The 22798-nt window shown below is 47.5% G+C and overlaps 1 long non-coding RNA gene and 1 gene segment (V, D, J or C); one reads left to right on the forward strand and one right to left on the reverse strand.

Annotated features, from left to right (window-relative positions):
* The window catches only part of LOC140418189 (uncharacterized), a 127004-nt gene that overhangs the window by 92584 nt on the left and 11622 nt on the right, over window positions 1–22798 (forward strand). The window contains exon 1 of one of the 2 annotated variants that reach the window (XR_011944812.1): window positions 12923–13037. The exons of the other annotated variant lie outside the window; for it this stretch is intronic. This is a non-coding gene — a long non-coding RNA (uncharacterized lncRNA). Of the gene's footprint in view, window positions 1–12922; window positions 13038–22798 lie in introns of those variants that run through there. 2 annotated transcript variants of the gene reach the window in all.
* LOC140418186 (T cell receptor alpha variable 41-like) overlaps window positions 18349–22798 on the reverse strand; it is a 38364-nt gene continuing 33914 nt past the window's right edge. The window contains 2 exon segments of the V gene segment in view: window positions 18349–18930; window positions 20001–20052. Coding sequence covers window positions 18602–18930; window positions 20001–20052 — 381 coding nt within the window.

Raw genomic sequence — 22798 nt, forward strand, 5'->3', positions numbered from 1 at the left:
TCGCCCTCCAAGATCGAGCATGCACCACAAGGCAAGTACAGGGGCTGGTTTAGCACAGGGCTAAATCGCTGGCTTTTAAAGCAGCCCAAGGCAGGCCAGCAGCACGGTTCAATTCCCGTACCAGCCTCCCCGGACAGGCACCGGAATGTGGCGACTAGGGGCTTTTCACAGTAACTTCATTTGAAGCCTGCTTGTGACAATAAGGGATTTTCATTTCATTTCACATTTATAAAATGGTGAGCGGTTCTCCTAAATGTTACTCACTTGGTTCGACAGTCAATTGAGTTCCGCCTCCAAAGATTAGTTTACTTGCATACCCTGCCCCCACAGTAATATGAGCCAGTTCTGAAACATGACTGCACAGGTTCCACCACTCGAAGAAATATATTTTATACCAGGTTTTAATTCATACAAAACCCATTCTTTTGCAGTTTGCGTTTGGATATTATAGACCACAAAACGCCGTTAATGGGTTAAAGCATATTTATTTTTTCTTACTAGGTACCAACTCACTTTTCCAATTCTCATAAGACAGCTGATAGCAGACATTCGTTTACACATTAAAGAGGTAGAATGTTGGGGATGGGGAAGGTTAGTCGACGTCTTTACATTTGTCATTACATTTACATTTAACTGCTTCAGCTCTGCTGATAGAGAGGATCAAGCACACGAGGAGGTTGGAGACAGGGAGAAACTGTTGCCACGCCGAGAAGGGCCAAGAACGAGAGAGAACAGATTTAAAGTGTTGGCAAGAGAAGCAAATGTGACGTGAGAAAATAAAACTTTTTTCGCACATCCAGTGTTTCCGGGTCTGGAATGCACGGCCTGGAAGCGTGGTGAAAGTTAGGTTCACTCGAGGCATTCAAGAAGGTTTTAGATGATTGTTTGAATGGAGACTGCGTGCAGGGGTACCAGTAAAAGACAGGGAGATGGCATTATCAAAAGTTGCTGTACAGTGACATTTTGACAGAGAGATCCCGTTGAGGGGACACATCACTCACCGACTACTAGAACTACCACAATTGACTGCACTGTTTACTTCACGCTATGGGATTCTAAGGAATTCTATATTTAACAGAACGCTTTGACTTAATAACCCACGTGCACATTAAATCAATGACAGTAACAGTTTATACTTACTTGGTTCCACTGTAAGTTGTGTTCCTTTGCCGAAGGTAAGCTTGTCAGTATAGACCACAGTGCTAAACGTTGGTGCAGAAACTCGTCACCAGACAGAGAACCGTTCTGAATTCTATAGAAGTGATAACTATTACACATTTTACACCCCCACAATACCAACTGATCTCCATGTTATAACACAGGCATAGAGGAACTAAGCAAGGTGCAAAATGGTTTACAATGTTGGCACCAATGATAGTTATGGGACTCATTAACTTGGGCTTATTTCTCCTGCAAATTGCATGTGAGTGGGTCGAGCGGTGGTTGTTAGGAATACGGGAAAGTGTGGTGCGGAATTAAAATGCCCTCTTTCCAAACTGATCTCCTGTGACAAAGCGATACAATAAGAGCTGGAGTAGGCCTTTCTCCCTTCCAGCATGCTACACCATTCAATATGACACTGGCTAATCCTTGAACTCAAGTCCACCCTTACACGTTCTCACCATACCCCTCCATGCCTTTAGAGTCGAGAAATCTATCTGATTCCATCTGAAATATATTGAGTGGTTTGGCCACCACAGCCTTCATGGTGGAGAATTACTCAGTTTCACCATCCTCTGTGAAGAATTTGCACCTTAGCCCAGCCCTAAATGACCGACCCGTTTCCTGACACCATGACCCTCTAGTTCCAGATTCCCCAACCAGGGAAAAACAGCCTCCCTGCATCTAATATTCCCAACCCTGTTGCAGTTGTATCCCTTTCAATTAGATCCCCTCTCATTCTTGTGAACTCCGGTGATTACAGGCCTCGTCAAACCAATCTCTTCGATCCTGCCTGCCAGTATCAGTCCTGCATTGGGAAACTTTCTATCTTTTTAAAAAAACCTGTCAGTTTTCATTTGAGCTCTGGTACCAATAGTTACCTGGTAACTCTTCGTACGTCCTAGGGTTTTAGACGTTTGAGGGACGCTTAATGTATGACTGGGCAGCACGGTAGCATTGTGGATAGCACAATTGCTTCACAGCTCCAGGGTCCCAGGTTCGATTCCGGCTTGGGTCACTGTCTGTGCGGAGTCTGCACATCTTCCCCGTGTGTGCGTGGGTTTCCTCCGGGTGCTCCGGTTTCCTCCCACAGTCCAAAGATGTGCAGGTTAGGTGGATTGGCCATGATAAATTGCCCTTAGTGTCCAAAATTGCCCTTAGTGTTGGGTGGGGTTACTGGGTTATGGGGATAGGGTGGAGGTGTTGACCTTGGATAGGGTGCTCTTTCCAAGAGCCGGTGCAGACTCGATGGGCCAAATGGCCTCCTTCTGCACTGTAAATTCTATGATAATCTATGACTGGCAAGAAGCCATTTGTTTCCACACAGTATGTTTCCTTAAGTTGGCTTTTGTTACTGGCAGTTAACAATTGCTCTCCCACTTTTACAATGAGGTCACACATTTCTGTGTCGTCAATGCATCTTCTCAAATTGATACTAATAGATTATACTCACTTGGCGCGATGGTCAATTTGGTTCCACCACCGAAGTATAATGGTCTATAAGTAATGCCTTGAACCATGATACATCTACATGTCAAATGCGTAAATGGTTGAGAGTTCTAAATGCACACATCCAAGGGCAGTGGGTGGGAGGATTCCTGGTTTGCTTTCCAACGAAATTCTCAAAGTGTTACAAAAATACAGCTTTGGGATTCCATTAGAGTTGGACCCACTGGAAATCTCAACCCTTCCACCCCACCATCCGCACTCAACCCCTCTCTATAAGTAATTCAACAGCACTTTTTGATGCCAGCAGGCTGTTTGAATTTGGATTCAATTGAAATAAGCAACATAAACATTACTTCTCATTTCAGGCAATGTTCTTTCACATCTTACTGCACGCACACACATCATGAATCTCACTGAACCGCGAAGTAGCACATTCGTGTAGGGGAGGCGGTGGTGCAGTTGCATTGTGACAGGATCACTAGCCCGTGACCAGGGCAATGTTCTGGGAATCCGGGTTCAAACCCCACCACTGCAAATGGTGAAATTTGATTTGAATACAAGTGTAGCAATAAACATCTCATGAAGAGCTCGAAACCATTGTCAATTGTTGTAACAGCCCGTCTGGTTTACTAATGCCATGTGACTCCAAAAGAATACCCTCTGAATGTACCGAATAAAGCAGTCAGTTTAAGAGCAGTTGGGGGTGGATAATAAATGTTGGTCCAGGCAATGAGTGCAAGGTCGGCCATATTGGATTGAGGAGAGATTTCTGCATTGATCTTGGAGGATATTTGTGTAGCACATTCAAAAGATAGATATAGCGGGTGAGGGGGGTGATGCTGTCAGGATTAAGGATGTTGGGAAAGGTAAAGTGGTTTAGCTAGGTGATGAACCATATCTTTGAGACCTGCCCACTCCTGTTCATATTTATTATCTCCTTAATAATTAGAATGCGATATGAATTGCAGATAGCACTTTCCGAACCCTTTATTGATCATGCACTTGGATGACATTTCCTGCTCGAATATCGATTAACAGAAGCCATCAAACGGTGCATGATCCATGATGTGGTACAAAAGTTGCAAACTGTACCTGTGAGATGTTGACATGTTGATGCAAAGGCTGAACGGTTGGTGCAAAGAGGGATTCGATGACTCATTGAAGGGAAAACAATTGTTGGGCGATAGAAGCAAGGACTGATTGGATTGGTCGTTCAAAGATTCGGCCAGGCGACCATGGACAAATGGCCTCTTCCTGGAACATAGCATCCCCACATTTTGTGCACCAGAAACATTCTTTAAACTTTTGTGAAGGTTTTGTTCTGCCCTGTACTGGTGACAGACATAAAAGGGCTAATTGTATGTTTCCAAATCGGTAAAGGAGGGAAACTCCTGAGAATATAGGGATAGGACCAGCCTGCTCGGATGATCAGGGGGTTGGATAGGGTGGACAGTGAGAGCCTTCTCCCGCGGATGGATATGGCTGGCACGAGGGGACATAACTTTAAACTGAGGGGTAATAGATATAGGACAGAGGTCAGAGGTAGGTTCTTTACGCAAAGAGTAGTGAGGCCGTGGAATGCCCTACCTGCTACAGTAGTGAACTCGCCAACATTGAGGACATTTAAAAGTTTATTGGATAAACATATGGATGATAATGGTATAGTGTAGGTTAGATGGCTTTTGTTTCGGTGCAACATCGTGGGCCGAAGGGCCTGTACTGCGCTGTATTGTTCTATGTTCTATGTTCTATTTGTCGGGCAACACGGTAGCACAAGTGGATAGCACTGTGGCTTCACAGCGCCAGGGTCCCGGGTTCGATTCCCCGCTGGGTCACTATCTGTGCGGAGTCTGCACGTTCTCCCCGTGTGTGTGTGTGGGTTTCCTCCGGGTGCTCTGGTTTCCTCCCACAGTCCAAAGATGTGCAGGTTAGGTGGATTGGACATGATAAATTGCCCTTAGTGACCAAAAAGGTTAGGAGGGGTTATTGGGTTTACGGGGATAGGGTGGAAGTGAGGGCTTAAGTGGGTCGGTGCAGATTCGAATGGCCTCCTTCTGCTCTGTCTGTTCTGTGTTCTATGACAAGTGTAATGACTTCAGGGAAGTGTTTCAGAACAGGCTGGATTGTAGTTCAAATGAAATAATCGAAGTGGCAATGGTTGGTGAACCTATTCTAACTATCTACAGTGCTGTTTAATAATTGTGCTGCACTCCCGGGTCAGTGAAACATCTCCCGCTGCTCCACACTTGTTTTTTCATGTTTAACCCCAGGGAATGATTAAAATCATTTTGAGTTGAAAATCGCAACGCTCTCATCTGTTCCGGTCATGTCTAACCCCGAGTCCCGCTGCTAGCTCCTCACCCAGCCCAGACAACTGAAATAATTACAATATCAATGCGGCTTTATGTCTAAATCAAGTCATGGGCTGAAATAACATCTTGAGGGATCATATTACAGGAGTGGATACTTACAGGGTTCCACAATGACCGTGGTTCCGTTGCCAAAGATGAGCTTGTCAGTAGTTCCATATCCCACACACGGTTTCATCCCACAACAAGATCCATTGGCGTCTCCTTTGCCTCTCTCCCTCTGTGCTGGGTACCCCTTCTTTCTGGATGGGTCAGGCAGGGGAATAAACTGGAACGCGTCTTCATGATGCGCCTGTCCCAGCTTGTGGACACTTGGAGCGAATATCCAGATGAAATGGACGGAATGTGAGGGTTAAGGGGGTCCGGGGTAAATGTGGGGTAACCTTGGGGAAGAGCACTGGGGTATGGAGAGAGGTGTGTACTGTCCTGCGGGGCTGGGAGGTTATTGTACAGGGGGTAAGGCAGATTGAACTACTGTGGTCCCACCCGTAATCCACACAGTGATACACGCCAGCACAAAAACTCTCCAGATGCTGCTGCTGTGGGAAGGCTCATGTGATCTCCCCGGCAACTGCAAACATCAATTCCATTCCGAGACCCACCTCTCCCCGAGTTAAAAAACCTCCCCTGGCACTTCACATGAGCTCTGGCTGAAGGGACATTTGACAAAGGCAATTGTGAGGACAGGTGATCTGGAAACAGGGTCAAATGGATAAAGTTGTCATGAGAATTATTTTGTTTTCTAATATAAATTTAGAGTACCCAATTATTTTTTCCAATTAAGGGGCAATTTGGCGTGGCCAATCCACCTCCCCTGCACATCTTTGGGTTGTGGGGGCGAAACCCACACAGACATGGGGAGAATGTGCAAACTCCACACGGACAGTGACCCAGGTCCGGGATTCGAACCCAGGTCCTTGGCGCCGTGAGGCAGCAGTGCTAACCACTGTGCCACCCTGCTGCCCAATTTTTTTTCCTCCAAATTTAGAGTACCCAATTATTTTTTCCAATTAAGGGGCAAGTTAGCGTGGCCAGTCCGCCTACCCTGCACATCTTTGGATTGTGGGGGCGAAACCCACGCAGACACGGGGAGAATGTGCAAACTCCACACGGACAGTGACCCAGGTCCGGGATCGAACCTGGGACCTCAGCGCCATGAGGCAGCAATGCTAACCACTGTGCCACCCTGCTGCCCGTCATCAGAATTATTAAAGCGATGGAGGTCGGTTGGCAGGGTATGGGGGGGGGGGGGCTAAGGTTATTAATTCCCCCCTCAGGATAAAGGCGCTTCAAAGCACCCCGGCCCGAATCGTTCAAATGAAGTGGGATACTTGCCAATGGGCAGAGCTGGAGCAGGAATACTCAACCAGTTTGGAGGAGCTTACACAGAGAGTGAGAATCACAACCACTGAAGGACCAGCTTCTAATTTGAATGTTTCACCTGAAGCCAATGGAGTTCTTCACTTATTCCCTCCTGGGATGTGACCAGGTTAGATCAATCCGGAACGCAGGCCAGAGGTGTTGATTCAGAGCAGGTAAGGATGGCCGATACGGAAATCAATGAAACACATTCACAGACAATATTGCGAAGAATAACTTACAACTCCAGGTTCATTGCTCGAATTTCAATTCCACCAACTAGCCACGGTGCGATTCGAGCCCATGTGTACAGAGTCCAGGTTTCGGGTCAGTAGCCCAGTGCACTGACCACTACACCGCCACGTCCAGTCCTGGATTAGTCCTACCTGGTGGGGGTGAAGCTCTGGAGTTTGGATCAGCTAATGTTTATCGAGCGTGTCAGCTGAGAGGAGAAAAGTGGCCAGCGGACCCCAGAGGTTGCAAAGACATGGAGCTTTTCACGGTAACTTCATTGCGGTGTTAATGTAAGCCTACTTATGACAACAAAGATTATCCTAATGTCTTCACACACATCTAAGGTTGAAATACCACAAAATGGATAAAGTTTTATTTCTAAATATAATGTGGGGGGCTGATGCAGAGGTTACTTTTTGTCTTCACATTGGAAACACCGGCGATACAGAAATTCTAAATGCAAGAGGTGCTACTTCCTGTTCTATTTTCTATTCAAAATTCCCTTTGCCTCGTTCCGATGCATACTTCCGGTGCAGACACGTCACAAGCGATTTACACGTAACCTCCAGTTGAGGTGCTATATAACCCAGTTGTTTTCGGTGGAGCAGAGGAGACTGAGAGGCGACCTGACCGAGGTGGACAAGATTCTGAGGGGCACGGACAGGGTGGAGAGGGAGAAACTGTCCCCCTTGGTTGAAGGTTCAGCTACGAGGGGGACACAAGTTCAAGGTGAGGGGCAGAGGAGGTTTAACGGGGATTTGAGGAAAGTCCTTTTTACCCAGAGGGTGGTGACGGTGCGGAATGCACTGCCTGGGAGGGTGATAGAGGCGGGTACCACATCCATCAAAAGTACCTGGATGTGCACTTGGCACGTCACTGGATCCAAGTGCTGACAAATGGGATTAGGTAGGCAGGGCAGGGGTGTTTCATGCATTGGTGCAGACTCGATGGGCCGAAGGGCCTCCCTGCATTGTATTATTCTGTGATTCTATCTCCAGTCGACACAATGACAGAGGCACAAGTTCACTTTTATATCTTGCACCTTGCACCCAATTGTACACAATGCACAGAGCAATCAGGCTAAATTGCCCACAGTGTTTCTTATGAGGCAAAGGAGCGGTCTGAGCGTTCGTCATCTTAACCAATCAACATAACGTTCTAATGCGAGAAGAATACTGCGGAGGCTGCAATGTCAGACAAGAAGAGAAGATTCCGGGAAAAACTCAGCAGGTAAGGGAGCATCTGGTAGGAAGGAAATTAGAGCTATCGATTCGAGTCCTTCAGGGTCTTTGTCAGAACTGAAGAGAGGGAGAATGTTGTAGATATTAAATTTTTGCTGTGAGAGCTGACAATGTGAAGTAGAACATTTAAGCACTAAAGACAAATGGCTTGGTGAGGGATGGGGAGGTTGCACTGAGGCGCTACGTGAATGTGGTGCTCTAAAAAAGGGTTTCAGGTCGAGGAGTAAGATCACAATCCAAAGCTGCTGGAGTCAGCAGTGTGTCCCGAGGGCTGCAACGTGACCAAGGTAACGTTCTATTTGTATTTAATTTCCTCGTGCATTTAATGGGGTTCCTCTTGAAGAAAGGAGGCAGAGAGGGAAAACAGGTAAGTACTGGTCAGTTGGATTCGCATCACTGTTACTTCGTAGCGTCAGGGTCCCAGGTTCGATTCCTGGCTTGGGTCACTGTCTGTGCGGAGTCTGCACGTTCTCCCCGTGTCTGCGTGGGTTTCCTCCGGGTGCTCCGGTTTCCTCCCACAAGTCTGAAAGACGTGCTGTTTGGTGAATTGGACATTCTGGATTCTCCCTCTGTGTACCCGACCAGGCGCTGGAATGTGGCGACTCGAGGCTTTTCACAGTAACTTCATTGCAATGTAAGCCTACTTGTGACAATAAAGATTATTATTATTATAAGAGCCAACCACATTGATCTAGAGGTGGAGTCAATAGCAGGACTGACAAGGTAAGGACATCAACTGAAGCTGATTACTGAACCATTAATGGTATTTCTCAGCCAATGACTCATGGTTTACATCTAATTTTTAATTACTGATTTTTACTGAGTGCAAATGTCACCATCAGCTGGTGTGGGATTTGACCACAGGTCCTGACCATAGCCAAGCCCGTCAGCCAGCACCACCCCCTCCCCATTAACGAGACCTTCCTTTGATCACGCCGTGTTCTCTATAGCGGTGCACGAGAGGTCAGTGGATGCGCCATGCTTCTATTTAAATGGGATGTGCGCGTCTCCGGCTAGAGCCGTATTAATTGCCCATCTCTAATTGCCCACTGACACTGGAGTTCATGAGGCGTAGGTAGATCCACTGTGCTGTTCGGGGAGGAGCTCAACATGAGGAGCAGAGGAGGTAGAAGGGGGATTTGAGGAAACATGTTTTGACCCAGAGAGTGGCGACGGTGTGGAATGCACTGCCTGGAAGGTTTGTAGCGGGCTGGTTTAGCTCAGTGGGCTAGATAGCTGGTCCGTGACGCAGAACGAGGCCAGCAGCGCGGGTTCAATTCCCGTACCAGCTGACCCGAACAGGGGCCGGAATGTGGCGCCTAGGGGCCTTTGACAGTCGGAGAGGGAGAATATTGTCGAGATTAAATTCTCGCCGTGAGAGATTGCAACAAGGAGTCGAACATAAGACAAATGGCTTGCGGTGGGAGGGGCGGTTGTATTGAGGCGCTACGTGAATGCAGTGCTCCAGAAAAGGGTTTCAGATTGGAAGAGAAAGGTCACAATCTAAAGCTGCTGAAGTCAATGTTTCCTGCGGGCAGCAATGTGGCCAACATAACGTTCCATTTGTATTTCATTGCCTCGTGCGTTTAATGAGGTTCCTCTTTAAGAAAGGAGGGAGAGAAGGAATGCATGTAAGTACTGGTCCATTGGCTTAGCATCTGTAGGTTTTTGCCCAGATCTGGATGTGATCCCAGTCACTGTGCTGCTGTGCACACTAATAAATATCGCTGTCTGTTGGTGTTAATGTCCTGTTGGAGAGAGTGACTATGTTGCTTGAAGGGTCCTTGGCAGCAATGACTCTTACGGCCATCTCCAGATTGTAACCCTTGTTGCTCTCCCGCCCTCTGGCCAAGTCAACATCACCTCTAATGGCAGACCTGTTAAATGGAAAAAGCATTGATTAAGGTCAGGCAAATCCAGTTTATGTCTCGCCCCAGGGATGGATTAATGCGAAACAGATAAAAGTTTCTTCAAAGATCTGTATGCGCACAGGATAAGAAACAAAGTAACACACTGAGAGACATCACTGATACCATATTCCTGGAACCTGTGTTGGGTTGGACACCTCCCCTCCCACACCCCGCAATGCCTTGCTTCACATTATTTTTGTTCGGCCAATGTCCTTTGCAAGCACAGTGAACACAACACACTTGCAAATGCACCAGAAATATTGATGCATGGATTTGACATCTAGCCGCTGACCAATCTGCCTGTTATTCTGTATTGTTATTTAATAATCTTTATTATTGTCACATGTTAACACTGCAATGAAGTTACTGTGAAAATCACCTCGTCGCCACACTCCGGCGCCTGTTCGGGTACACACAGGGAGAATTCAGAATGTCTAAATTACCTAACCGCACGTCATACGGGACTTGTGGGAGGAAACCGGAGCACCCGGAGGAAACCCACGCAGACACGGGGAGAACATGCAGACGCCGCACAGACAGTGCCCCAAGCCGGGAATCGAACCTGGGACCCGAGCGTTGTGAAGCAACCATGCTACCCACTGTGCTACCGTGCTGCCCATTGCTACCAGGATAAGGCACCGTGTGGCCATTCTCCCACTGTTTTTCTTTCAATCCGATTGAAACATCCAGACATTTCCTTCCCCTCGCATGCTTAACTAGATTTTCCTTGCATTTAAATGCTCTTAACTCCTCACAATGATAATCCACAGAAAGGTTACGGTTGAGAAAGAGGCCATTCAGTCTCTCGGGTGTGCGTCGACCAAAATGCAGAGGCAAATGCAAGTCTGAAGACCCGCACATTCAGACATAGCAACAGCTACTTCCCCACAGCTACAAGACTCCTCAACGGCTCCCCCTCGGACTGATCTGTTCCCTGTAAGAACACTATTCACGATGCCCTATGCTGCTCTTGTATTTGCTTCGTTTGGCCCCTTGTTCTGCACTAACCAATCACTTTGTCGATGTACCATTAGTCAATGTACTCTGTCGATTATTCACTTTGTCTACGATGTACGTACTGTGTACGTTCCCTTGGCCGCAGAAAAATACTTTCCACTGTCCTTCGGTACATGTGACAATAAATCAAATCACTCAATCAATCAATCGAATGAAACTAGGCGCCGATTTCAATACCATTCTCCAACGCGTGCTCCGTAGCCTGACTGGTAACAATGCAGATCCAGGTTGTTTGCTGAGCACATTTCTCTTGACTTTGCCCATTGCGATTTTTTTTTGTTTTGTTCTAACACTATCCTATATTTATGGGCTCCCCAGAATTGGGCAGAGCCTCGACACAGCTGGTCACTATTTGAGTGGGGAGGCAAACGTTATAAAGAGTCAGAAGATTCAACTCCAGCAACGAAATTTGCTTCCACAAATTATATCAGCGGTGGAGTGATTGCTGTTTGATGATCAGGGGAATGACCTCATTTCCTCATTATGGTGTTTTGCACAGGGCTGGATGTGACACATTCCACTGTGTCTCTGAGCACAGTAATAAGCAGCGCTGTCTGCTATTGTCAATTTCCCCATAGAGAGAGAGAACTGGGGTATGGAGAGAGGTTTGCACTGTCCTGCGGGGCTGGGAGGTTATTGTACAGGGGGTAAGGCAGATTGAACTACTGTGGTCCCACGTAATTCACACAGTGATACACGCCAGCACAAAAACTCTCCAGATGCTGCTGCTGTGGGAAGGCTCATGTGATCTCCCCGGCAGCTGCTAACATCAATTCCATTCCGAGACCCACCTCTCCCCGAGTTAAAAAACCTCCCCTGGCACTTCACATGAGCTCTGGCTGAAGGGACATTTGACAAAGGCAATTGTGAGGACAGGTGATCTGGAAACAGGGTCAAATGGATAAAGTTGTCATGAGAATTATTTTGTTTTTTAATATAAATTTAGAATACCCAATTATTTTTTCCAATTAAGGGGCAATTTAGCGTGGCCAATCCACCTCCCCTGCACATCTTTGGGTTGTGGGGGCGAAACCCACACAGACATGGGGAGAATGTGCAAACTCCACACGGACAGTGACCCAGGTCCGGGATCGAACCTGGGACCGCGGCGCCGTGAGGCAGCAGTGCTAACCACTGTGCCACCCTGCTGCCCGTGATCAGAATTATTAAAGCGATGGGGGTCGGTTGGCAGGGTATGTGTGGGGGGGGGGGGAGGGGGGGGGGGGGCTAAGGTTATTAATTCCCCACCTCAGGATAAGGCGCTTCAAAGCACCCCGGCCCGAATCGTTCAAATGAAGTGGGACACTTGCCAATGGGCAGAGCTGGAGCAGGAATACTCAACCAGTTTGGAGGAGCTTACACAGAGAGTGAGAATCACAACCACTGAAGGACCAGCTTCTAATTTGAATGTTTCACCTGAAGCCAATGGAGTTCTTCACTTATTCCCTCCTGGGATGTGACCAGGTTAGATCAATCCGGAGGACAGGCCAGAGGTGTTGATTCAGAGCAGGTAAGGATGGCCGATATGGAAATCAATGAAACACATTCACAGACAATATTGCGAAGAATAACTTACAACTCCAGGTTCATTGCTCGAATTTCAATTCCACCAACTAGCCACGGTGCGATTCGAGCCCATGTGTACAGAGTCCAGGTTTCGGGTCACTAGCCCAGTGCACTGACCACTACACCACCACGTCCAGTCCTGGATTAGTCCTACCTGGTGGGGGTGAAGCTCTGGAGTTTGGATCAGCTAATGTTTATCGAGCGTGTCAGCTGAGAGGAGAAAAGTGGCCAGCGGACCCCAGAGGTTGCAAAGACATGGAGCTTTTCACGGTAACTTCATTGCGGTGTTAATGTAAGCCTACTTATGACAACAAAGATTATTCTAATGTCTTCACACACATCTAAGGTTGAAATACCACAAAATGGATAAAGTTTTATTTCTAAATATAATGTGGGGGGCTGATGCAGAGGTTACTTTTTGTCTTCACATTGGAAACACCGGCGAAACAGAAATTCTAAATGCAAGAGGTGCTACTTCCTGTTCTATTTTCTATTCAAAATTCCCTTTGCCTCGTTCCGATGCATACTTCTGGTGCAGACACGTCACAAGCGATTTACACGTAACCTCCAGTTGAGGTGCTATATAACCCAGTTGTTTTCAGTGGAGCAGAGGAGACTGAGAGGCGACCTGACTGAGGTGGACAAGATTCTGAGGGGCACGGACAGGGTGGAGAGGGAGAAACTGTCCCCCTTAGTTGAAGGTTCAGCTACGAGGGGGACACAAGTTCAAGGTGAGGGGCAGAGGAGGTTTAAGGGGGATTTGAAACATGAGAGCATGGTCCGTGAATATCAATATGGTTTTACGAAAGGAATGAATAATAATAATAGCTTATTGCCACAAGTCAGCTTCAAGGAAGTTACTGCGAAGAGTCCCTAGTCGCCACATTCCTGCGCCTGTTCGGGGAGGCTGGAACGGGAATTGAACCGTGCTGCTGGTCTTGTTCTGCATTCCAAACCAGCTGTCATAGCCCACTGTGCTAAACCAGCCCATGTGGGCATCAAATTCACTATTTGATGAAGTTATTCACTTTGTTTTCGATGGGGAGCCAGTAGATGTCATATAATTGGCTTTGCAAAAATCTATTTGACAAGAAGCAACACACGAGTTCAATCGGCAAAATAAATGATTATATTCGCACAGACAGAGGGTTGGGTAATGGATAGACGGCAAAGAGAGAGCATTTTAAAATTCATCCGTGGGATGTGGGTCTCACGGACTGGGTGAACATTTATTCATCATCCGCAACTGCCTTTGAGCTCAGTTGCTGGCTTGGCCATTTGCAGTCACATTGAGGTCCGACCTGGAAAGGACGACAGATCACCTTGCCTAAGGGACATCAGTGAACCTGATAGGTTTTTACGACAATTGATTGGGATCATGCCCATAAACAGAGCTTGAATGACAGTATCAAAAACATCTGGTGTCGAACCCTGACCCGCAGAGACCCTGGAGAAAGAGTCACCCGGACCCGAAACGTTAGCTCGGTTCTCTCGCCACCCAGGCTGTTGGGCAGCCCGGTAGCATAGTGGTTAGCACAGTTGCTTCACAGCTCCAGGGTCCCAGGTTCGATTCCCCGCTGGGTCACTGTCTGTGCGGAGTCTGCACGTTCTCCCCCTGTGTCTGCGTGGGTTTCCTCCGGGTGCTCCGGTTTCCTCCCGCAGTCCAAGCATGTGCGGGTTAGGTGGATCGGCAGTGCTAAATTGCCCTTAGTGTCGATAAAAAGGTGAATTGGGGTTACTGGGCGAAGGGGATAGGGTGGAGGAGGTGTGTGCATGAGTGGGGTGCTCTTTCCAAGGGCTGGCGCAGAACCGATGGCCGAATGTAAGTTCTATGATGACCTGTTGAGTGTTTCCAGCAATTTCTGTGTTGTTTCAGATTACAGCATCGGCAGTAATTTGCTTCTCCCCCTGTTTGTGGTTTTACTAGTCCACTAACAATACCACCGCCGCACCTTATGTGGGGCATTTAAAAATTGGCCGGCTCTAAGACTCGGAGTGCTTTCAGGATCTTTGATGGGACCATTTACAATCTATACCAATGACTTGCACGAAAAGTCAACACAATAATGTATCTAGTTTTGCTGATGTCACAACGCCAAACTGGAATACAAACTGGAAGACGAGGAGAGGACGCTAAGAGGCTGCAAAGAGACACATCCAGCTTTATAATGTTCTACACCAGAGAACGGTGTCTGCTTAGTCTTCGGGTGTATTAAAACCGCAGTGTGCTTCAGGAGGATTCAGATAGGGGAGAGTTCACGATGCCCTATTCTCCTCTTGTATTTGCTTCGTTTGGCCCCTTGTTCCGCACTAACCAATCACTTTGTCGATGTACCATTAGTCAATGTTCTCTGTCGATTATTCACTTTGTCTACGATGTACGTACTGTGTACGTTCCCTCGGCCGCAGAAAAATACTTTCCACTGTCCTTCGGTACATGTGACAATAAATCAAATCACTCAATCAATCAATGGAATGAAACTAGGCGCTGATTTCAATACCATTCTCCAACGCGTACTCCGTAGCCTGACTGGTAACAATGCAGATCCAGGTTGTTTGCTGAGCACATTTCTCTTGACTTTGCCCATTGCGATTTTTTTTTGTTTTGTTCTAACACTATCCTATATTTATGGGCTCCCCAGAATTGGGCACAGCCTCGACACAGCTGGTCACTATTTGAGTGGGGAGGCAAGCGTTGTAAAGAGTCAGAAGATTCAACTCCAGCAACGAAATTTGCTTCCACAAATTATATCAGCGGTGGAGTGATTGCTGTTTGATGATCAGGGGAAGGCCCTCATTCTGGGTTTTTTGCACAGGGCTGGATGTGACACATTCCACTGTGTCTCTGAGCACAGTAATAAGCAGCGCTGTCTGCTATTGTCACTTTCCCCATAGAGAGAGAGAACACGCTGTTTGAAAGGTCCTTGGAAGCAGTAACTCGCCCACCAAGCTCCGGGTTGTAACTCTTGCTACTTTCAGAATAGTACCGAACTAACCATTCCGGGCCATTCCCGGGACTGTGTCGGTACCAGTACACGGTGTAGCCCCCCCAGGTCAAACCCGCTGGTTCTGCAGGACAGGGTCAGGGTGCTCCCTGCGACCCCCGCCTCTGGCTGGGTCAACGCCACCTCCGCCTGGACACCTGTGAAAGGGAAGAAGCGAACATTGAAGTGAGGCGAACCCAGTTCGTGCCGCTGCTCAAGGAGCGGCTGGTGCAAAGCGGGCAGGGGGCGAATTCTCTGCAAAGACCCAGCTACTCACAGGTTAAGAGGGAAAGAAAGGCAGCGAGGGAGAGGACTGGCTCCATCCTCCTGGGGGCCTGTGTTGAGTTAGACTCCCCTCTCCCCCTCCCTCCAGTCACTCACTGAACAGAGCACTGGGCGGATTGCTGGCTCCCCATCCTCACTCACCAGGGTTTGCACAGGGAGGGCGGCTTTGACAAGACTCACGCTGCAGCGGCAAGAACTGCGGTCAGGGGATCACCAAACACCCCTCTGTTCTGAATCCCCCTTTCCCTGCATTTGCCCTGAACCATCTCTGCTCTGAGGGAAAACGACCCCTGAGCTGAGACGCTCCAGCCCAGGCAGCATCCTGATGATTCACCTCTGCACCCTGTCCAGTGCCAGCATAGCCTCTATTCCCAGCTGCAAGGCTGCGTCTCTCCATCTGTCAGTCAGGTTATCTGTCACCCTGCCCATCTGCGTGCCCATCACCCGTATGGCCGCCTCTCTGTAGTATCTGTGGATCTGTTTTACTGTGTTGGTCCATCAGTTGGTCCGTCTCTTAATCTATCAAAGTATCCAATGACCATGCACCTGTTTGGTGTGATAAGCTATTCTTGGTCTTTCAAGGAATCTAACTGTCCACTGACCATATACCTGTGTTGTGGGCATTAGGTTCTGTGTCTATGAAGCTATCTAACTGTCGAGGGGCAATGTACCCGTTTTGTTTGTTAGCTTATTAGTTGGTATGTTCTTAATCCATCTAACTGTCCAGTGACCATATATCTGCTTTGTGTGATAGTCCATCAGCTGGTGTGTCTATATATCCATCTGTCCAGTGTCCATATGTCTGTCTTGTGTGATAGTCCATCAGGTGGTGTCTATATATCCATCTGTCTAGTGTCCATATATCTGCTTTGTGTGATAGTCCATCAGCTGGTGTGTCTATATATCCATCTGTCTAGTGTCCATATATCTGTTTTGTGTGATAGTCCATCAGGTGTCTATATATCCATCTGTCCAGTGTCCATATATCTGTTTTGTGTGATAGTCCATCAGGTGGTGTCTATACATCCATCTGTCTAGTGTCCATATATCTGCTTTGTGTGATAGTCCATCAGCTGGTGTGTCTATATATCCATCTGTCTAGTGTCCATATATCTGTTTTGTGTGATAGTCCATCAGGTGTCTATATATCCATCTGTCTAGTGTCCATATATCTGTTTTGTGTGATAGTCCATCAGGTGTCTATATATCCATCTGTCCAGTGTCCATATATCTGTTTTGTGTGATAGTCCATCAGGTGGTGTCTATACATCCATCTGTCTAGTGTCCATATATCTGTTTTGTGTGATAGTCCATCAGGTGTCTATATATCCATCTGTCTAGTGTCCATATGTCTGTTTTGTGTGATAGTCCATCAGGTGTCTATATATCCATCTGTCTAGTGTCCATATGTCTGTTTTGTGTGATAGTCCATCAGGTGGTGTGTCTATACATCCATCTGTCTAGTGACCATATATCTGTTTTGTGTGTTAACGCATCGGTTGGTGTGTCTGTGAATCTCTCGAAGTGTCTGAATCTCTCGAAGTGTCTGCGAATCTCTCGAAGTGTCTGCGAATCTCTCGAAGTGTCTGTGAATCTCTCGAAGTGTCTGAATCTCTCCAAGTGCTGTCGACTCTCTCTAAGTGTCTGTGAATCTATCTACCTGTCTGTCTGCCTGTCTATCCCCGTGCCCACGCTAGGCCATTACAACAGGCCCACACACTGACACTGAGCATTGGGAATACACATGTTGTCTAGAGTTCTCACTGTCTGGGAGAAGCACCTTCAGTTTATGTACAGACAGTTGCCCTGAATGCACCACTGTGTGCTTAAGACACAAGAGTATTTCCCGGAGTCCTGGGCCGTCACCTGGGAGACTGTGAGACTGACGACTCTGGAGGGCAGGGACGAGGCGAAGTGGTTCCTGGAGTAGGCGGCACTGTCACTGAATCCGTCTGTGCAGCGGAGTAGAATGTGAGGCTCCCCCCCAGGGAGAGCGGGTCCCGGTACCAAAACAGGCAAGCTCTCCTCACCCCTGTGTAGGAGCAGGTGATGGTGGCGCTGCCTCCCTGCTGGACCCTCAGCTCGACCTCTGCCCATCCAACCTATTGGCAATTTCCCACGGGCAATCTACCTGACCTAGATATGTTTGGGCTGCCGGGGGAAACCGAGGCAGACATGGGGAGAAAGTGCAAACTCTACACAGACAGTGATCCAAGGCTGGAATTGAACCGTCGACACTCGTGCTGTGAGGCAGCAGTGCTAGCCACTGTGCCACCATGCAGCCCTGATGGGCACTGCAGCAAACCAGTTGTGGCCATTAAGTTTCTGTGCCAGGAATTTGCTCGGTCAACCTTCGCTCCCTCCATAGCAAGACCATCCTTCCTCACATAAGGACATCAAAGCAGGAGAGGTCAGCCTCACCAACGCCCAATGCAATTGCCATTTGCCCTCTTCACTGCCTGCTGTACCCGTGTGCCTACTTCCAGCGATGAGGTCAATAAGGTCTCGATGAGTCTCTCCCTCGCTCAATTTACACCCATTCAAGTAATAATCCGCCTTCCTATTTGTAACCTCACGTGTATCCACATTATACTGCATCTGCCCGCATATGACCAGTGACTCAGCCTGTCCAACTACCGCTGGAGAATCTATGCATCCTCCTCACCGTTTACCCTCCCACCCAACGTTGTATCATCTGAAAATTCTGAGATAATAGTCTTGGAAATCTGGTACCAGAACAGAAGAAAAGGTAAGGAAATTAATGGAAGTGGAATTTGTGAAGGAAACAGTTTATTCCTCATTACAGCCATTTTGTTCCCAAAATAATATTGACTAGGTTTAGGGAGTAGACTCAGCTGGTTCCGATGGTATGGACATGGCAATTAGTGGAACTAATGGACGTTCCAATCCTCTACACATAGTAACTGGCCCATTCTATACATTTCCCCTTTTAGTGTCATAGTCAGAGAGGACAAGCTGCCTTGCTTTCTCATGTTGATACTGGGAGGCCGCCTTGCTCTATTCTTTCAGAGTTTTTGTACTGTCTCTCCCTCAGGTGGCAGCACGGTGCTTATGACTACACAGATGTAGCTGGCAGCATCCGTCCCCGTGACATCTCGGAGGGTCAGACTGCTGCGTTTCTGGGCTCGATGGAGGGTGGCCCCGATTCTCTCCGCTGGCACCGCGCTGCCCTTGGCGGTGGCCAGCAGTCGTGGACTCCCCCCTCGCCGGGATCGGTACCACTGCACGAAGCTCAGCAAGATGTTGGTGCTGCAGTTCATGATGACGGAGGAGCCTTCCATCGCCAGCAGCCTGGGGGGAGACTGGGTGACCTGCTGGCTCGCCTGGGCAACATCTGCAACATGAAATAAACCCCCCACATGGGGGGTAGAGCGGGGATGAATAACACTTGATGCAACGAGGCAGATGCAATCACATTGAATTTGTTAACCCAGAAACAGGCCATTTGACCCATCGGGCTGATACTGGCCTTCATCAACCCTTCTCCCAACATAGCCTATTCCCAATAGCCGGCTATTATTTTCGCCCACCCCTGAAAGTCTTAGACACGACTCACCTTAGACACTGCATGTTATAAAGTTCCACATTCTCACTATTTTCCTCGTGGAAAGAAAATATTTCTCTACATACCAGATAACGACTCTGTGATTTAATCTGTCCTGGGTTGCAAGAGATGGCATCTGGGCCAGTATTTATTTTGGAATTCCAGCAGTGCAGAAGGAAACCATTCAGCCCATCGAATTGGCCCAGACTTTCCAAATGTGCACTCTACTTCTATCCATTCCCGACTCTATCTCCGTAACCCCAGCTAACCTGCACACCCCTCACTCTAAGGGGGGAATTTAGCATGGCTCATCTACCTAACATGCACATCTTTGGACAGGAATGGGCAGTTTTATAACATGGTCAATACACCCAACATGCACATCTTTGGACAGCACCTGGATTTTGACCCAGCAACCCCAGAAGAAAGCTGATTATAGTTTGATATGGGTGTAGTGTGTGGGCTGGGGGTGGACTGTGAGGTGATAGCGTTCCTTGACCATCTGCAGCCCCTGACCTTCCAGCTGGTAGTAGTCCTGGGTTTGGAAGGTCTTGTTGAGGGAGCCTTGTTGAGCCGTTTATATCTATGATGCCTAATTTTGCCTCTCCTCACCACTAAACCTACTAATGGACAACTTATGCAATTCAGATCATTTAAGACACTCAACCACTAGTAGTATTGCTTTGCATTTTCCTGGAAAAATCAACATTAAATATGAATTATAACAGGATTTCTTGGAATTTAATCAATGAGAATAATTAACTAAACTCAACCACTGGTAATGTTTTTCTCTAAAGAACAAGATTAAACAAAGAAGCATTTCTTGGGGCTGATCAATGCGAATCTGAAGAGTAACTCACCGGAGACGATTGCAGACAGGATGAAGATAATGAATCCTATCGGGAGATCCATCTGCTAGGCGTATTTGCAAGAGTTAGGACACTGCAGTAGAACTTGACTCGCCTCTTTATAGTGAGGAGCAGGCCAAGAGAGGAAGTGCAGTTATTAAACTGCCACCTAACCAGGAAGTTTAGAGCGAAGCTTGTTTAGATACCGTGCCCTGGCAGGACACAGCTAACAAGAGAGGAGGCAATGGAGGGAGCCACAGTCATTGAAAAAACAACTGAAACCAACGCCTGAGACTGGTTTGGCATGGTGTCTTCTGAGATAAAAATGAGATTGAACAGATCGATACAGACCCGGATATAGTGAGAGAGGTATCAGTGGTGACAGTGTACAGTGATACCGTAAGAGAAGGGCATTCAGCAGACTTTCCCGCCACCTGGTGGCATAAATAGGAATGTCTCCTTGCTACAGAAAACTGTTCATCTAATCCATACTGTGCAGACGGAGGCCATTCGGCCCACAGAGGCTGCACCGACCCTCTGAAAGAGCAACCTACCGTCCTACTCCCACCCCCATCAAATTCCAAATGTACAATAAGGGACACTTTAGAATCATAGACTGGCTACAGTGCAGAAAGATGCCTTTGAGTTTGCACCCTATCTAGCCCCCCCCTCTTAACCCAGTAAGCCCCCCCCCCCTTAACCCAGTAAGCCCATCCAACCTTTTGGCAATTTACCACGGGCAATCTATCTGACCTAGATATGTTTGGGCTGCCGGGGGAAACCGAGGCAGATATGGGGAGAAAGTGCAAACTCTACACAGACAGTGATCCAAGGCTGGAATTGAACCGTCGACACTCGTGCTGTGAGGCAGCAGTGCTAGCCACTGTGCCACCATGCAGCCCTGATGGGCACTGCAGCAAACCGGTTGTGGCCATTTAGTTTCTGTATGCCATTGAAGACAGATTGCAGTGAAAGGCCGAGATTTGCAAGAGGGCAGCCAAATTCAACCAAACACACACATATTTTATTATTGTCAGAAGGAGGCTTACATTAACGGGAAAGGCTTCTGCTCGTGTTTGCACTGATTGTATCTCTTTGTGAGTGATTTTATCTGTCACAGCTTCATTTCCACTGATATGTTTAGAGTGATGAAGCGTCTCAGTTAGTTCGGAAAATATGTGCAAAGCGATGTCATTAGTACGGTGTCTGTTTGGTGATTGTTGTTTCAAAAGTGTCACTGAGATTTGATCTACTCACACCATATTTCTAAATACAGCATTAAGATGACAGCAAAAGCACTAAATGCACCCTGAAATGCACACTGTATAAAAGTAATCAAACACATATTATTCACTGCCAAGGCACCAGAGTGGGTCGTTCGGCCCATCTTTCCCATGATGGTACACTGAAAGGTGTATCTAATTATTCTCCCTTCCTCACCTGCTTACTGACAACAGTCCTGCAGATTCCTCAGTTGGAAATACATGTCCAATTATCCTTTGGAAGTTTTGACATTCCTCAGCCTGGGATTGGGGGTAGTGAGTGTCAGGAATTGACTGCCCGAGTTGGTGGTGGGGAGAGAGCCTCGAAACACTTTTAAAAAGTACCTGGATCTGGACCGTAAATGCTGTCAGCTACTGGGTCAGTCGTGTGCTGCACTGTTCTAAGTTCTAATTTCTAATTCTTAGATTGTTTCATAATTTCTCTCAAGGGGCTATGAGCGTTGTTGCCAAGGACAAAACATGTTGCCGATTCCTAATAGCCCTTTAACTTATCCGTTTAGCCATGGCCATCCCAGGTGGCAGTGAACAGTCAACTACATTGCTGAGAGCCCGGTCACGTGTCCCCAATAGGGGGAGTTTGGTAAATGTGTGTGTGATTCAGACATTCCCCACTAGGTGGAGTTTGGTAAAGGTGTGTGTGTGATTCAGACATTCCCCACTAGGTGGAGATTGGTAAAGGTGTGTATGTGATTCAGACATTCCCCACTAGGTGGAGATTGGTAAATGTGTGTGTGATTCAGACATTCCCCACTAGGTGGAGATTGGTAAAGGTGTGTGTGTGATTGAGACATTCCCCACTAGGGGGAGATTGGTAAAGGTGTGTGTGTGATTGAGACATTCCCCACTAGAGGGAGATTGGTAAAGGTGTGTGTGTGATTGAGACATTCCCCACTAGGGGGAGATTGGTAAAGGTGTGTGTGTGATTCAGACATTCCCCACTAGGGGGAGATTGGTAAAGGTGTGTGTGTGTGTGATTCAGACATTCACCACTAGGTGGAGATTGGTAAAGGTGTGTGTGTGTGTGATTCAGACATTCCCCACTAGGGGGAGATTGGTAAAGGTGTGTGTGTGATTGAGACATTCCCCACTAGGGGGAGATTGGTAAAGGTGTGTTTAAACATCAGATCTCCCCCCCGTTGCTCAGCGAGTGCTAAGATTCTGAAATGTGTAACGTTTTCCAGCTCTAAACTGTAGCGACTGCCTAAATGCACACACACAGGGACACACACACACACAGGGACACACACACACACAGGGACACATACACAGACAGACACACGTGAGCTCCCGCTGTAAAAGCAGCAAGAGTGTTTGGAAGAAATGGATGTCTGTGGAAACTTAACATAAAGCAGCAAATCAGGATTGGCTCTACCTTCTGTAGTCGAAGATGATCAAGCTGCAATGGCCAGTTGTAGATGGTGTTCATTGGAATCTGCATTCTCACTATTTTCCTCGTGGAAAGAAAATATTTCTCTAAATACCAGATAACGACTCTGTGATTTAATCTGTCCTAGGTTGCAAGAGATG

This window comes from Scyliorhinus torazame, chromosome 5 (genome assembly GCF_047496885.1).
Source record: "Scyliorhinus torazame isolate Kashiwa2021f chromosome 5, sScyTor2.1, whole genome shotgun sequence".
In the NCBI taxonomy this organism is placed as follows: Eukaryota; Metazoa; Chordata; class Chondrichthyes; order Carcharhiniformes; family Scyliorhinidae; genus Scyliorhinus; species Scyliorhinus torazame.